The sequence below is a fragment of the Alexandromys fortis genome, unplaced genomic scaffold, assembly GCF_014885135.2.
Source record: "Alexandromys fortis isolate MF-2015 unplaced genomic scaffold, M_Fortis_MF-2015_v1.1 scaffold_89, whole genome shotgun sequence".
In the NCBI taxonomy this organism is placed as follows: Eukaryota; Metazoa; Chordata; class Mammalia; order Rodentia; family Cricetidae; genus Alexandromys; species Alexandromys fortis.
The window spans coordinates 6770134-6785734 of NW_026067973.1; the positions used below are offsets into that span (position 1 = coordinate 6770134).

Here is a 15601-nt window from a genome sequence, read left to right on the forward strand (position 1 = left end):
TCCCCACCACTGGTATTAGAAGTGCACCCCACCACACCTGGCTTTTTCACTTGACCTCAGATTCTCACCAACTGGACAGTCTTCTGACCCTCTTTGGAGTTTTTACAGGAATTACTGACTCATTTATCTTCTTAGAGTGCTGCAGAATCTGCATTGTGTGCCTGCCTCTTTTTTCATGAGCGGGTGTTCTAAGTCATGTGCTTTTCCCTTCTCCTAGTCACAGGTGTGTCCTTAGGCTTGGCTGGCAACTTGTATGTGTGTGTGAATGTCTGTGTGCTCATACTCTTGCATGTCCTGGGTAGAGCTGATACCGTGTATCATCTTCTACTGCTCTTTGCATTATTTGTTTACTTATTTTTGCTTTTGAGCCAACGTCTCACTGTGTAGCCCTGACTGGCCTGGAACTTGCTACATAGACCAGGCTGGCCTCTAACTCACAGAGATCCACCTGCTTCTGCCTCTGAGTCCTGGGATTAAAGATGTATGCCACCATGCCTACCTCCACTTTATTTCTTGAGACAGTGTCTCTCTCCTTGCTATACCGAGAGCTTAGGGTTTCAACTAGCAAGCCCTCCAGAATCTTCCTGTGTGTCTCCTCGGTGCTGTGCTGGGATTGCAGCTTTTATTTGGCTGTTGGTGTTCCAAACGCAGGTCCTCCTGCTTGCATAGCAAGCACATTATCCAGGCCCCTTTTTGAGGGCACGTATTTATCATCCTGCAGTTGACACTAAAACACTAACAGTGGTGTAGAGACCCCGGCAAGAAGAATGGATTTAGAAAGTTTTTTTCCCTTCAACAATAAATTTCCACACTGATTTATAGGAGTAGGGATAACTATGATCGAGGTGTTCTGACTCCCTTTATACTCTGGTAGATGTGGTAGCGTACAACCCTGGACTTCTGTGTTTTCTTATTTGGTCTGTTTTCAGAGAGAAAGAAGTCTGGCTAAGATGAGTAATTAATGTTGCTGACTTCGCCAGCTCCTCACCTGGTAATGCAGCTGGTTTTTTTTTTTTGTTTGTTTGTTTGTTACATAATGAAGATGTTCGGTCATAAACTTGTCTTTTAAATGTTGGCCTAGGCCTTTGCCTTTAGTATGAGGATTATTCAGACCAAAATAGTATTCTCCTAGTGTTAGTGCATTTGCCATCTTTTTCTGTACATCTGGTGAGTTGGCTTTAATTCTTTAATTCATGTGGGAGGTAGTAACATGTTGACACTCCTTGTTCTGTGGTTGACTGTCAAGTTGCAAGTTTCGAAGCCGAGACTTGAGTAAAAGGATGGGGAAACCTTTAGTTGTAAATTTCTTGATGATTTCAGACCAACTTGTGACCTCTGCCTCAGCTCCCTGGTGAAGTTTTAGCAGAAATCGTGTTTTGTTCCTGGTGATCTGGGGTGAAGGGTTGTTTGTTTCAAGTCTATTTAGCAATATGATCTCTTTGTGTTTTTCTCATTCTTCTCATCTGTGTTTCTGACAGCTGGCAACTTCAGTTCATTCCATCAGAGTTCAGAGGTCAGCTACCAAAGCCTTTTGCAGAGGGACCACTGGCCACTCGGATTGTTCCTGCACACATGAATGACCAGAACCGAGAGGAGCCCTCCAGATATGTAAGGGCTGCCAACCTTCCCTTGTTGCTGCCTAGAGAAAAAGCCACTTTAGCTCTCTGGGCGGGTTACGCTGGAGCACTGACCAAATGGGTGTCTCAGAATATGATTTCTTGAGAGTAAAAGATGAAATAGGGCATGCACGGAAGGAGTGAATGGGATAATTTCTTTCCAAATCTTGTTTAATTTTCTAAGCATATAATTCAGTTAATTTACAAAGTTTTGCAAGGGCTGGAGATTTTCTGAGAGAACCTTGAGCTGTCCTTCTGAGTTCCCTGAAACTCACATCATTCCTTGGTCTCCTGAAATACTTGGTGGGGAGCTTCTAAGTGACCAGGTGACCTTTGACCTGGCTTTTGCTGTGCTCTGCTTTTGCTAGCACAGCACTCAGAAAGGCTGTTTCAGAGTAAGTTCCATGGAGCAATCCCTGTCAGTGCCATGATCTTCTACCTACTTGCCTTCAAGTCATGTGAATTTTTTATTCAGCTCTTTTGAGAGAGAACGGTTTTGATGTTTGATACTGGTAGAATTCTGGTTAAAAAAGTTGAGAGCTGACCTTCGAGATGGCTCAGTAGTAAAGGCATTTGTTGTTTCTGACTTCTACAACATGGTGCCTGTTGGAGTTTGTGAACCCCTTGATAAGCACATAAAAACTGTGTGTGTGTGTTGTTTAAATGTCATGTGATGAATAAATATAAATGATAGAATTAAATTCATAGATAGTAAAAGGCCCTTTGGTTAAATGGCTGGAAAGCACTATTTTTTGGCAACGTATTATTAAATAGATGATAGCTTAAATATCATATATTTAATTTAGGTTCTCTTGTGTCATATACTCAAGATATAGTGTAATAAGACAGAAGCTGACCTGCAGCCAGATAGTGAGGATCTCTCTTGTGTGAGCATCCTGATGTATGCAGTAGTGGGAATCCAACCCGGGGTCTGCTGTGTGTTAGGCCTGTACTCTGCCACTGAGCTACATCCCCAGCAGCCTGGCATTTGTCATTTAGCATAGTGTCTGGCACTGAGGCATATCTCACAAATGCTCTTCATCTGATAAAGGATCCCTTACAGAAATTATAATCTGCCCAGACCTTTCACCGTCCTGACTGTCACTAATCTCAACCTAGCTTTGATTTCAGTTTGTCCATGGTTGTTGTCTTTTCCTTATCAGTGTCTTTGTGTTGGTGACCATGCCTGGAGTACTAGTCTCCACCTCACGCTATCCGAATTCTCTTCAGATGGGAGTGACTGTGTTCACCGTGTGTAGCAGGCTCTCTGTTAGTGCATGAGAGATGTGTCTGCAGTCACCGAGTTACTGGCCTTCTTTCTGTTGCCTACATATTTCTGATTTGTTTCTTATGTTTGTCCTGTTCCTTCTGGATTCCCCACAGTGCATAGGATGGATAGGCTTGTCAACCTCGTCACAGCCTGCTGGTGTTATCTAGTGATTACAGCTAGTATCACCCTGCCCGTTTCTCTCTCCTTATTTTTTAATTTTTGGGACATGGTTTCTTTATTATGCAGCCCTGGCTGTCTTGCGGCTCTTTCTGTAGACCAGGCTGGCCCCAGACTCAGTGATCCACTTGCCTTTGCCTCCCAGATGTTAGGATTAATGACAGACATCACTGTGTCTGGCCTTCTGCCAGTTTCTTATCCAGCAGACCCCAGTGGATTTCTGAAACTCTGGATGTGTTATGATTTTTCTGTACATATAGCTGTGATAAAGTTTAATTTACAAATTAGGCACATTAAGAGTTCAACAATAGCCAGGCATGGTGGCGCATGCCTTTAATACCAGCACTGGGGAGGCAGAGGCAGAGGCAGGGTGGGTCTCTGAGTTCGAGGCCAGCCTGGACTACAGAATGAATTCCAGTTCTCTACACACCCCTAATTCAACACTAATATAGTAGAAAAAATTTAATAGTATATATAGTAAAAAAAATTATGTGAATATGTTTTCTCAAAATATTTACTGCATTGTAAGTTTTCGTAACCTCAGCATAGGTCATTTCTGTTGGTTTGCATCTTACTGATTTAGGTTTGATATCCTTTCAGTATACTGGCTTTTGATTTGGTCTGTTACTTTCTGGAAACATTGAAGTATCATGAGACGATTTTATTTGTGATTCTCTGGCATCTTAATGTAAGTGCTTATGGCTGTAAAATTCCTTCTTAGAATTGCCTTTACTGTATCTTTCATTTTTCTGATAGTTAATTTGTGTCTAGGAATTTTAAAATTCCCTTCCAGGGGTTCTTTGCATGCTCCTGGGTGTGTATTCAGTAGTCTTATCCAGATGTGAATGCTGGGAACTACAACAGTGAGTGGCCTGGTAAGACGTGCCGAGTGGTGCAGTAGTGGCACAGATGTTAAGGTGGTAACCTTCCAGTTGGATTTAAAGCCCATTTCATAAGACAGCTCCTGCCTAGGACTGGTCTTGGGTGAAGAGCCTGTGGCTAGCTAGGTCATGGGACCTAGGAAGAACCCACTACTTTTATTCTGCTATATGGACATGGCAGTAGTAAACTGGCTCCTAATGACTTACCATATACCTGTATTAGTGCATCATTCAACCCTTATCAAAGGAGCAGTAGATGGCCATTTCCATAGAGACCCACAGACTGCTCAAGATGAGGAGAATAAGAGATTACAGGGTGTTCAGCCCTCAGTGGGACATCTCTATCATATCCTTCCTCCCAAGGCTCTTGATATTTTAACTAGAATATGGCATAGAATAGTCCAAAAAGACCAGAACAGAGGCAAGATTAAAAAAAATACTTTTCATGTATTTGGATGTTCATATCTCTCCCTAAATTTCTGTTATAATTCTGTTGAATAGTTTTTTTGTGCCTTTAGTTTGTATCCATCCTCTATACCAAAGATTTCAAGTTTTTTCTTTTTAATATTTCTTCTTATTTATGTTATATGTGTATGACTGTATGAGTGTGTGTATCACTTTTGTATAGGTGCTGTCAAAGGCCAGAAGAGGGTGGAGCTACAGGTGGTTATGAGCTGTCTGATATGGGTGCTGTGAAGGAATGGTCCTCTAGAAGAGCAGTCTATGCTTTTAGACCCAGCAGTCCCCAGCCTCAGACTTTGCTTCTTAACCACACTCTAGAAGTCCTGGAAGCTGTCATAGTTTTTAACGTTTTCCTTTATTGGTTTCTGAATCACTAATTCCTCCCCGTGGTTGCAGTCTCTGACCCCCGGAATCCCCTCTTTCTCCTGATTAGTCCACAGAACTGCTTTCTTATGGGTTTTTCCTTTTCTATAATGAGGTCTTCTTCCCCAGTGTCTGTTTCTTTGCTGATTTTCTCATCTTGCTCCTCAATTTATTTTATTTATTTATTTATTTACTTACTTACTTATTTATTTATGTCTTCTTTGAGATAATTGGCTATTTAAAAATTATTTTTTAATTTTTTTGTCCAGTACTTCAGTAATTTTTATCTCTTTGGAGAGAGGAATTTTTGGAGGAGTCATGTTACTTCGTGTTTTCTTATTTTGGATTTCTGTGTTATGGTTTGTTTATGGGGTAAACACCTCATCCTGTTTTTTTTTTTGTTTTTTGGTGTGGTCAGTTCACTTCTGTGTTGGGAAGAGAAAGCAGACTGCAATAAAAAAAGCAAACTCCAACAGAGACAAATGAGATGCTTAATTTTAAAAAAAAAAGACATTTGGGAATAACAACTATGCCCCCAACAAGAACTGTAAAGAGAGGAGCTAATGTCATAAAGGGTAAGGTAGGAAGTTGAACAATTTGAATGGTAGGTATTAATAAAACAACAGAAAAGGGGGAGAGACACAGCAAAGTAGGAAAGAGTGAAAGTGTGTGGGGTGAAGTTAGGAGATATACAGTAAGAAAAGGAAACTGTCCAGTGGGGCATGAAGAACAAGTCCAGAAGAGGAAGATGGTTCCTGCTGTGTCAGAGCCTCTGAAGAAAAAGTGAAGGAATTTCAGAGTCAAAGGTGAAGTATAGGAAAGCACCTGTCAGAGACAGAGACACTTAGCTTCAAAAGAGCTGACTCAGCACCTTCACGGAAGGGGAAGGGGATAGGCAGATGTGTTCAGGAATCCCTCAGTTTGATCTTGCTGGTCCAGCCTGAGGACTATCTGGTTGGATGCTCCCTGTGCCAGAGGCGCTAGGACAGTGCATATGTAGGGGTGGGAAATAGCTGGGCAGAGGTTATATTTCCACCAATTGTCTCTGGGACCTTCAGAAAGAAGATGATCCAACCAGAACAGTTTGCCCTGGGGCTGGGATGGGGGTGAGACTCAAGTTCTGGGTGACTGCGGTGCTTCCAGTCTCTGTCCCAGGCTCCACTTGTACACACACAGTTGATTTCTTCTGCTCTTCCCAAGTGGGAGCACAATGGATACTGTCTCCCATATAGATGCATTGTCCGAATTAGTGTCCCCCTGTAACTGATTTCCTGGATCCATACTCACAGGATGGCTGTTCACTCAGCTGGGACCTGCAGATGTAGAAACGCAAGGGCCTCTGTTCCTTTGGTCATTAAGTCTGATGGTAAGATTCCCCAGCAACAACAGTGAGGAAGGTAAGAAGCCTAGGCCCCTCCAGACCTGCTGCTTGTTGTGCAGATCTCTGCTTTTTTTTGTTTGTTTGTTTGGTTGGTTGGTTGGTTTTGGTTTTTTGAGACAAGGTTTCTCTGTGTAGCCTTGGCTGTTCTGGAACTCGCTCTGTAGATCAGGGTGGGCTTGAACTCACAAGGATCCACCTGCCTCTGCCTCCCAAGTGCTAGGATTAATGGTGTGCACCGCCACCACCTGGCCAGATCTGTTTTAACTACATTTTTGCATCACACCAGATCCTGCATCTTAGGCGCTCACCTTGGAGGTCCCTCTTCTCTCTTGCTGAAGCTCTGCTGAGGGGAAATGTCCCTCTTCCTATAGTTCTGCAGAGTATCCAGTGCAAGGTTCCTTCCTGTCTGTCACGAATCTGAATTCCAGTGTTTGGGGATTTCACCAGTCTCTTTCTGGTGCCTCCTGCTGTATAACCCACACCACTCCTGCAGCTGTGTTCCTTGTCTTTTCAATCCCGTGGGGGCTCGGGTGTATGTGCTGGGCGTGTCTCATCTGCTGAAGCCCCTTCCCCAAATCATACCTTTTTGGTTGATAAAATGTCTGAAATTGAGGAACATTATAAAAATCTCGAATTGTGTTTGTTTTGTCTTTCGAGACAAGGTTTCATGGAACCCAGACTGGCCTCAAACTTGCTCTGCTGCAAAGGCAGCCTTGTATTCCTGATCCTCCTCCTCCACCCATTGACAAACATATGCCTTTAGCGGTGGGATTATTTCCTTTAGAGACTTGAGAAAACTATCATCATTTGTATCCGAAACCTTTTGAAGAGGTGGTAAAACCTCTAGGGTAAGTAGGAGGGTAGGGTGTTTGGCTGTCCCGTTTCATGACGTAGTGGAAACATTAAGTTTAAGTTTGATGTATTGAGCCAAATACAGTAAGATCTGATAAACTGGGGGAGTGAGGGGATGGTGACTGTGGTGACTAGTGTTTCCTGTTGCACAGCCTCCTAGATGTTTGAGACCTGCGAGGTCTCAAGGCACTAGGGGGGTAGTGATGACCAAGAAAAGCCCAGTCCTTGACTTTACAGAACTTGGAGGACTGAGCTGTAGGAAAGCCTGGCCTCACTGCAGTTGCTTACAGAGGCACATGAGGAGACATTAATCAGATATTCTGTGTTTAGAAAGACATTGTTTTCAGAGGTTAAGTATTAAATTAATATCTCATGTTAGCCATTATTGTATTAGGCAGCCTACATACCAAATTTTAGCTATGGGAAAAAATGTCCTGGCTTTTTTTGTTTTGTTTTGTGTTTTTCTAGCTTTAATCCTTGTCTTGAATTGTGGGAGCTGTGGGCCCGCTTTTCGTGTTTATTATAGGACATTTGGTTTACAGAGATTTTCGCATTATTCTATGTTCCTACATATCGAATTTTCCTTGAGTGACAGTAGAGAAATAAGATCTGTGGTATTTATGGAGATCCTTTCTCTGTGATCCTCTCCGCACGGACCCTCGACAGAGACCTCTGTTTTTCCAGTATGTGTGTCACTGTCCTTTCCAGCTGATACATGCCTGAGTGCAAACTCACATCCTTCCTATTTTAGCATAGTGATAGTTTATTGTGTTTTAATAAATAAAGCTTGCCTGAATATCAGAGAGCAAAGCTAGCCACACTAGTCAGCCATACAGGCCAGGCAGTGGTGGCACACGCCTTTAATCCCAGCAGCCACACTCGTTAGCCATAGAGGCCAAGCGGTGGTGGTGCACACTTTTAATCCCGACACCAGAGCGGAATATAAGAAGGGAGAAAACAGGAGCCCAGGGTCTTAGTCTTAGTCTCAGCCTGTGGTTTGCTGGAGAACAGTTGAGTCTGAGGTTTGGTGGATTGCCCGTTTGATCTGAGCCGTTGGTAGAAGTGAGAACTCTATAGTGGTTTGGTTGCTTTGCTTTTCTGATCTTCACCTTGAACCCCAGTATCTGTTTTTATTATTTGTGCTACATTTTAGGACTTGGGAGGTTTGGCTCAAGCTAATGGATGGACATTAGGGGATGTCACTGAGAATAGGAGGTTGGGCTACTCTTTCCTTGTCCTCACACAACATTCTAGTGGAGATAAATACACTTGGTATAACTGTTGCCATTTTAGAAGTTACCTCTGCTCAGTCTTTATGCTTCTCACGGCCTTTCTGTAGGCTTGGGATTTGTTTTCTAGTGTGTACATCCCTTCCTCTCAAATGGTCTCTTTAATTCTTATGTCTTTTTCATCTCTTCCTTCCATCCTCTTTAGCTTTTTAAGGGGTGTGGGATGGGAGTCTCTTAAAACAGGACCTCAGGCTATAGCCCAGTGTGGCATCAAACTCTTGATCCTCCTGCCTCAGCCCCGAACTGAAATACAGGCATATGTTATCATATCTGGGTCCTCTGCAAGAGCAAGTACTGTTAACTACTGAGCCATCTCGCCAGCTCTCAGATGATTAATGTTGATACCATTTAGTGGATGCTTCTGGTCCAGTTAGGGATAGTCAGTGCTGCACCCCTTCCATTTTACATGTTGAGTTTATTGACTTGGCAGTAGACACCAGACCAAGTTGAAAGTGGGATGGTTGGTGATGGGACGTTGTTGCTTCAGGTTCTCCTGTTCTCATTTTGCAGAGGTGGTCGAATATTCCTCTATTATTTGAGCTATTAGTGTAGTTACTCCTAGTTGGTAAGTTCTGTTTAGACATGTCATTGATCTTCATTGAAACTCTTAAAGGTTAGTGACAATATGTTCATTTTACAGGCAAAGAAATTATATAAAAACCTTAAATGACTACAGTTCACATATAATTGGTGGTAGAGCATAGACCTGAATGAAACTAAGCCTGCTGTGTTAAAGTTCCTTTTCTAATAACTTTATCTGCCCTTGAATGAAAAACCTTGCTTCTGGAGGCCTTTGTCATGGCTTTTAGTTTTCAGCAACTGTTTGCCAAAGGATAAGGCAGAGGTTAAAGTCTTACAGAATGCATTGCTATCTCAATATGGCTTTGCCCTGGTGGCTCTCTGAGGCCTTTACTTAGAATTTCCCTAGGGACGATTTGGCGAGTAGAGCCTAGGCTGACTGCTAAATTAGTTACTACCTCCAGTTACAGTAGACTGTACCCAGCCAAACCTCCATAATTAGACCTGTGCTGTGCCTAACTAGGAAAGGTCAGGCTGAGGTGAGGGATTGTAACTGTGTGAACTGGACCCCCTGTGGGAAGGAGTACAAGCTTAAGACCATCAGGCCCTCTGCCTCTTGCTGGTTCTCCTTAGAAGCATGGCGTTGGAAAGCCTTTAAAATATTGCATCATGTTCTTACAGTCGCCCAGGAGCTGCAGAGTGGGTGTACAGACAGAAAAAAGGCCACTTCCTGAAGTGTTTATGCAGAGGACCATTTTTAGAGAGTTATGCAGAATGGAATTGGGTCTGACGTCAATTCTCAGTGTGCTTTCTCTTCCCTGGAGGAATAGCCCATATGGAAAGACAGATGTGAGACTAAAGTCTTCTTTACATAGAAATAAAACTGAGGGAATGAGAACAGTGCTGGGAGGTGAAGTTGGAAGAGAGCAGCTTGCTGCAAGCTATTGAAAACCAGGTTGCTCTTATGTGCACTGGGAAAAATCTTCCCTTAGGTATAACCTAAATATATAAAATGTCGGTATACAGCTAATTGTTTTAAGAGAAAATACCTGTGGAGCCACTTCAAAAGACAAAAAGTAGAATATCCCAGACCCCTCTGGGTCCTGGTGCTTCCCGTGACCAAGGTCTATACCATCTCCGAGTAGTCTGCTGACTTTACAGTAATAATTTCCTTGCTTTTGTCTTTATTTTAAATTTTCTTCCCATTTCTTTATATGTGCGCATGAGTTGCTTGTGTATATGTGTGTGGACACGTGTGTGTGTGTGTGTGTAGGTAAGAGGACAACTTGTGAGAGTCAGTTCTCTCCTACTATTGGGCTCCCGGGATTAGACTCAGATCCTCAGCCCAACTTCAAACATTCTTGAACTTGTTTTATGGTTCAGGTATTTCTGTTAGATATATTTTAGGTTGAGTTATATGAAATTATCATTTTTATTTCAGACACTGAATATTAATGATTTCATATATTGATCTTATACTGGGTGTATTATTATTATACCTGGGGATATTAAGATGGTTTCCTATGATTCTAATATCATAGGAAATACATGGTTTTCTGAAAAATTTTGTACAACTTAATGTATAATTGTTGCTTTATATTATGGCCAACATTTTTTATGTTAATTTTTTTTCTAGACAAGGTTTCTCTGTGTAGCTCTCTCTGGCTGTCCTGGAACTCACTCTGTAGTCCGGGCTGTCTTTGAACACAGAGATCCACCTGCCTCTGCCTCCTGAGTATGGGGATTAAAGGCGTGTGCCATCACTGCCTGGCTTCTATGGTAATTTATTTCATGTTGATTTAAGTAATTTATTTCATGTTGATTTAACTTTACATTTTCTGCTTATTAGTGAGATGGAGCACTTTTCATTTGTTTCATCTAGAGATTTTTGAAATACCTATTAAAGGAGCTTGCCCATTTCTTGTTGGGTGGTTTGTTTCACTGATTGACAGGAGCTCATCTTACATACTGTGAACCTCGACTGCTTGATGTGCGTCATCTGTCTTCTAGTCGGCACTTAGGACTTGATTTTCAGATAGAGCGAATTGATATTCCGTAGGCTGTGAGCAATTGGACGACTGCTGCCAATCTTCTGTACTTCTCTTGCTCTTCACTCCCGCCGCTGTGGTTCCTCAGCTGTGCTGAGCCTGCTGTAGAGGCAGTTCTAGGCCTCTGTCCGTTCTCTTCACTTCTTGCAGGAGATGCTCCTGATCTTGCTGTATTGTTAGAAGGTGCAATTCCATCTCTGACTCCATCAGGCGTGTCCTTTAGACCTCTAGAATAAGATAGATGAAGGGAGCAGTAGTGAACATAAGTTTGCTTTTCTTCTTTTTGGTTTTTTGAGACAGGGTTTCTCTGTAGCTTTGGAGCCTGGGTCCTGGAACTAGCTCTGTAGACCAGGCTGGCCTCGAACTCACAGAGATCCACCTGCCTCTGCCTCCCAAGTGCTGGGATTAAAGGCGTGCACCACCACCACTCGGCTAAGACTGCTTTTCTAGAGTTAGGCTGTACACTCAAGTTGGCTATTTAAGTGTCTGTGGGGCTGGAGCGACTTAAAAACATAGACTGACTACAGACCACTTCAGCTGCCTACATGCGTGTCTGTCCCCAGCTGCCTCAGGGTAGCCCATGCTATTAGCCTAGGTAGCGTGGGTGTTTATTTCTCTAAGCCATATGGGAATTCTTAGGGTTATAATTGGGTCTCTACTCTGCAACAATCTTCATAATTACTGATGAAGAGCTCACCTTTTCCGTTTCAGATTGACATCAGCAAATGCCATTACTTAGTGGACTTGGATACCATGAGAGAGACACCCTGGGAGCCAAACTATTCATCCAACAAAGAAGAGTGGATCAGCCTGGCCCATAGACCATTCCTGGATGCATCTAGGTATGTGACTTCAATTGTGGCAGATGTCCTAATCAGTGGTAAAAATGAATGCTGGAGTTGAGCGAATCCAGTCCTTGGCTGTCTTGAGTAATTCTTATTTCCTTTTTATTTGGTACAGTTTTGTCCATGTGTACTGAGAAATTTAAGAGTACTCTCTTCTTGAGGCCTCGGAATGCAAAGTACATTCTATTATTATCGTAATGAAAGGTCCTGAGTAGTACAGGTAGGTCTATGTGGAAACTCAAATAAGGTTTTGATTAGTTTTGGTAACTGACTTTAACTGACTTAACCGAGCGTTCTGACATTGCTAACAAGATTAACTGTACTTTGAGGAGCTTGATGTCCATAACTATCAGAATCAAAGCTCCGCAAGTACTGGTAGGACTTCTATTGGTTGTTTGAAACAGGGTCTCACTCTGTAGCTCAGGACTGGCCTGGAACTCATTTAGATAGACAAGGCTAGTCTTGAACTTGGTGGTGATCCTCTTGCCTCAGCCTCCATTGGCTAGACTGCAAGTATGCCTCGCCTCACCTGGCAGATCTAGTGAAGGTTTTAAAAGAAAGACCCAGGACTTGGCTGGCTCTTCAGAAAGGCCTGGGAATTAGGTGCAAAAAGAATGATGGGAAGCATGAATTGGAGTGTGAGGGTGTTTATAAACTTACTGTTTGAGGCTGAAAGAGGGAGACAGCCAATAAACATAAGAAAAGAGGAAATAGTCAAGAGACAGAGGCAGGTGAATCTCTTTGAGTTTGAAGCCAACTTGATCTACAGAGCAAGTTCCAGGACAACCAGGGCTGTTACACAGAGAAACCCTGTCTTGAAAACCAAACCAAAACAAAACAAGACACAAAACAAACAAAACCAAGAAAAAAAGGAGGAACTAGATTTATATATAAATAAAGGTTCTTTAGAGGAAGAGAGCCTATTGAATGTGTTTGTAACTATGAAAGGGGATTGTTAGGAGCACACTGGAGGCCAGAAGTGGCTGGTCAGTCCAAGAAGATAGAAGCCTCAGAACAAATTGGCTTCGATTCATGCTACTGTGACCAGTTACCTGAGGCTGAATGGCTAAACCAGCAGACACTTTATTCTGCATAGTCTTGGAGGCTGGAAGTTTAAGGCCAGTGTGCCAGCAGTCAGATTCTGGTGCGGGACCTCCTTCTACCTAACGTGAGAAAGAGGATGAACTCTATTCTGGAGGGCTCTCCATCATCGCACTGGGGGTCAAATTGGAGCATAGGAAAAACACTTTTTGTGATGGGTCTTATTATGTAGCCTTGGCTGGCTTTAAACTTGCAATCTTTCCGCCTCCACTTCCCAACTGAGGAATTACAGGTGTGAGTCGTGTAGTCTAGAATAACAGTTGTAAGTAGAGCTGTTATAGATTAAGTTTCTCTTATTTGAAATACTTGGGACTAAAAGTGTTTTAGCCGTCAGATTGTGGAATATGTACAGATATATATAATAAGATATCTTAGGGACAGGATCCAGGTCTACTCACAAAATTCATTTATGTTTCATATATTCTTTATACATATGCCTTGTTGGTAAATATTTTTAAAAGATATTAGATTTTCAATCAGATGTGGGGGCGAGGATGGTGTCCACAGAGGCCAGAGGCCTTGGAGCCTCTGAAGCTAGACTTACAGGCAGCTAGAGGTGAGCTACCTGATGTGGGTGCTGGGAATCAAACCTGGGTTCTCTGGAAGAGCTGCATTGCTCTTAACTGCCAAGCCTTCTCTCCAGCCCTGTGGTAATTTTACATGATTTGTTTAAGAAACAAGTTAATGGGGCTGGAGAGATGGCTCAGTGGTTAAGAGCATTGCCTGTTCTTCCAAAAGTCTTGAGTTCGATTCCCAGCAACCACATGTTGGCTCACAACCATCTGTAATGAGGTCTGGTGCCCTCTTCTGGCTTGCAGGCATCCACACAGACAGAATATTGTATACATAATAAATAAATAAATATTAAGAAAAAAAAGAAACAAGTTAATGGTGTGGCTCTTGGAAAAGTTCAAACGATCAGATCAGGGCTACGCAGTTTTCATAAATACCCACTGGCACGTTTTGGGCAGGTGAGTTTTCTTCCTCTTTGGGTCAGTATTGAACAGTGTGACTGGTGAATTGTACGTGTGAGCATGTTTAGCTTTGTAGGAAGCTGCTGTTCTGCGTTCCTACCCACAGAGAGTGAGGATTTGCCTGCTTGTAGTAGGGACTGTAGTATGTATCTTGATGTGGCTTTAGTTTTTTTTTCTCTAGTGATATTTGGTGTGGAACATCTTCTTATATGCCTGTTTGTCATCTGTAAGTCTGTTTGGATGAGGTGTTTTTAAAGTCTTTGGGGCTGCTTGCCTGCCTGTCCTTCCTTCCTTCCTTCCTTCCTTCCTTCCTTCCTTCCTTCCTTCCTTCCTTCCTTCCTTCCTTCCTTTCTCCCTCCCTCCCTTCCTTCCTCCCTCCCTCCCTCCCTCCCTTCCTTCCTTCCTTCCTTCCCTCTTCCTTCCTTTTTTCTGGCTCTGGGGTTTGAACCCAGGGCCTATGGTTGCTAGACAAGTGCTCTGCCATCAAGCCAACCCTCTAGCTCCCTTGACTTTTTTGTTTGCTAGGTTTTTTTTTTTTCTAGGCAGGTTTCTCTGTGTAGCCCTGGCTGTTCTAGAACTCACTTTGTAGACCAGGCTGGTCTTAAACTGACAGAGATCTGCCTGCCTCTGGGATTAAAGATGTGTTTCACCATTGCCTGGCTCCTTTGACTCATTTTTAATTAAATGTGTCCTGTTAGTCTATCTTATTGTTCTTCTTGTTTTCTTGATAATGTTTTTTTACAAAAAGCAAATATTTCAATTTTAATAAAGTTCATCTTAACAATTATTTTCTCTCCTACTGTGTGAGTCCTGGGGATTGAACTTGGGTTTTCAGGCTTGGTGTCAAGCACCTGTACCTACTGAGCCATCTTGCCAGTTCAATGACCGTTTTCTTCTCCAATTATGTATAGATTGTAGCCAACTAGTAAGGCAATTAACCATTTTTTTTAAAAAAGAACTTTATTGGAGTATAATTTACATGCCAAATTATACAACCACAATTGTATGTTACCTTGCCAGCCCCAACTCATATATATTTTTTTTATTTATAGGTTTGAATTTTTGGCCGTTTGTTATAAGTGGGATCATATAATATGTGTAGTTTGTGTTTGGTTTCCATGATGGTCTGTATGAGAAAAGTCACCCATAGGCTTAAATTTGAACGTTTGGTCCCCAGTTGGTGGCACTGTTTGTGGAGGTTTGGGACCTTCTGAGGTCGAACCTCGCTGGAGGAAGCATGCTGAGGTCGTGCTGTTGGATCTTTTACTCCTTTGCTCTTTTAGCTTTTTAGGGGGGCCACCACCTAGCTCCCAAATAAATCACACATAAAGACTTATTCTTAGTTATGAGTGCCTAGCCTTCGCTTGGCTTGTTTCTTGCCAGCTTTTCTCAACTTAAATTACCCCGACTTACCTTTTGCCTCTGGGCTTTTATCTTTCTCTTACTTCTGTCTGTCTTACTTTCACTCTTACTCTGTGGCTGGCTGGGTGGCTGGCCCCTGATGTCATCCTCGCCTTTTTCTCTTGTTCTCCCTTTCCTTGGTTCTTCTATTTATATTCTCTGCTTGCCCGTCTAGCCTTTCTCCTGCCTTGCTATTGGTCATTCAGCTCTTTATTAGACCATCAGGTTTTTCAGACAGGCAAAGAATCACAGCTTCACAGAGTTAATGCAGCATAAACAAAAGGCACACACCTTAAAATAATACTCCGGAACCAACAGGGGTGGCCTTTGAGAGTTACATTCTCATCCCAGTTGCACTTGGCGTCCTCTTCTTTCTGGGCATGAATGGAGCTGATCTGCTGGCTCAGCTGTAATGCTGCTGC

The 15601-nt window shown here is 42.6% G+C and overlaps 1 protein-coding gene across 3 annotated transcripts in view; it reads left to right on the top strand.

Annotated features, from left to right (window-relative positions):
- The window catches only part of Alg9 (ALG9 alpha-1,2-mannosyltransferase), a 60065-nt gene that overhangs the window by 29462 nt on the left and 15002 nt on the right, over window positions 1–15601 (top strand). For 2 of the 3 annotated variants that reach the window (XM_050156215.1, XM_050156214.1), the window contains exons 13-14: window positions 1479–1608; window positions 11570–11700. In XM_050156215.1, coding sequence (XP_050012172.1) covers window positions 1479–1608; window positions 11570–11700 — 261 coding nt within the window. Of the gene's footprint in view, window positions 1–1478; window positions 1609–11569; window positions 11701–11818; window positions 11924–15601 lie in introns of all 3 variants that reach the window. The other variant, XR_007594291.1, reaches the window with a different exon arrangement.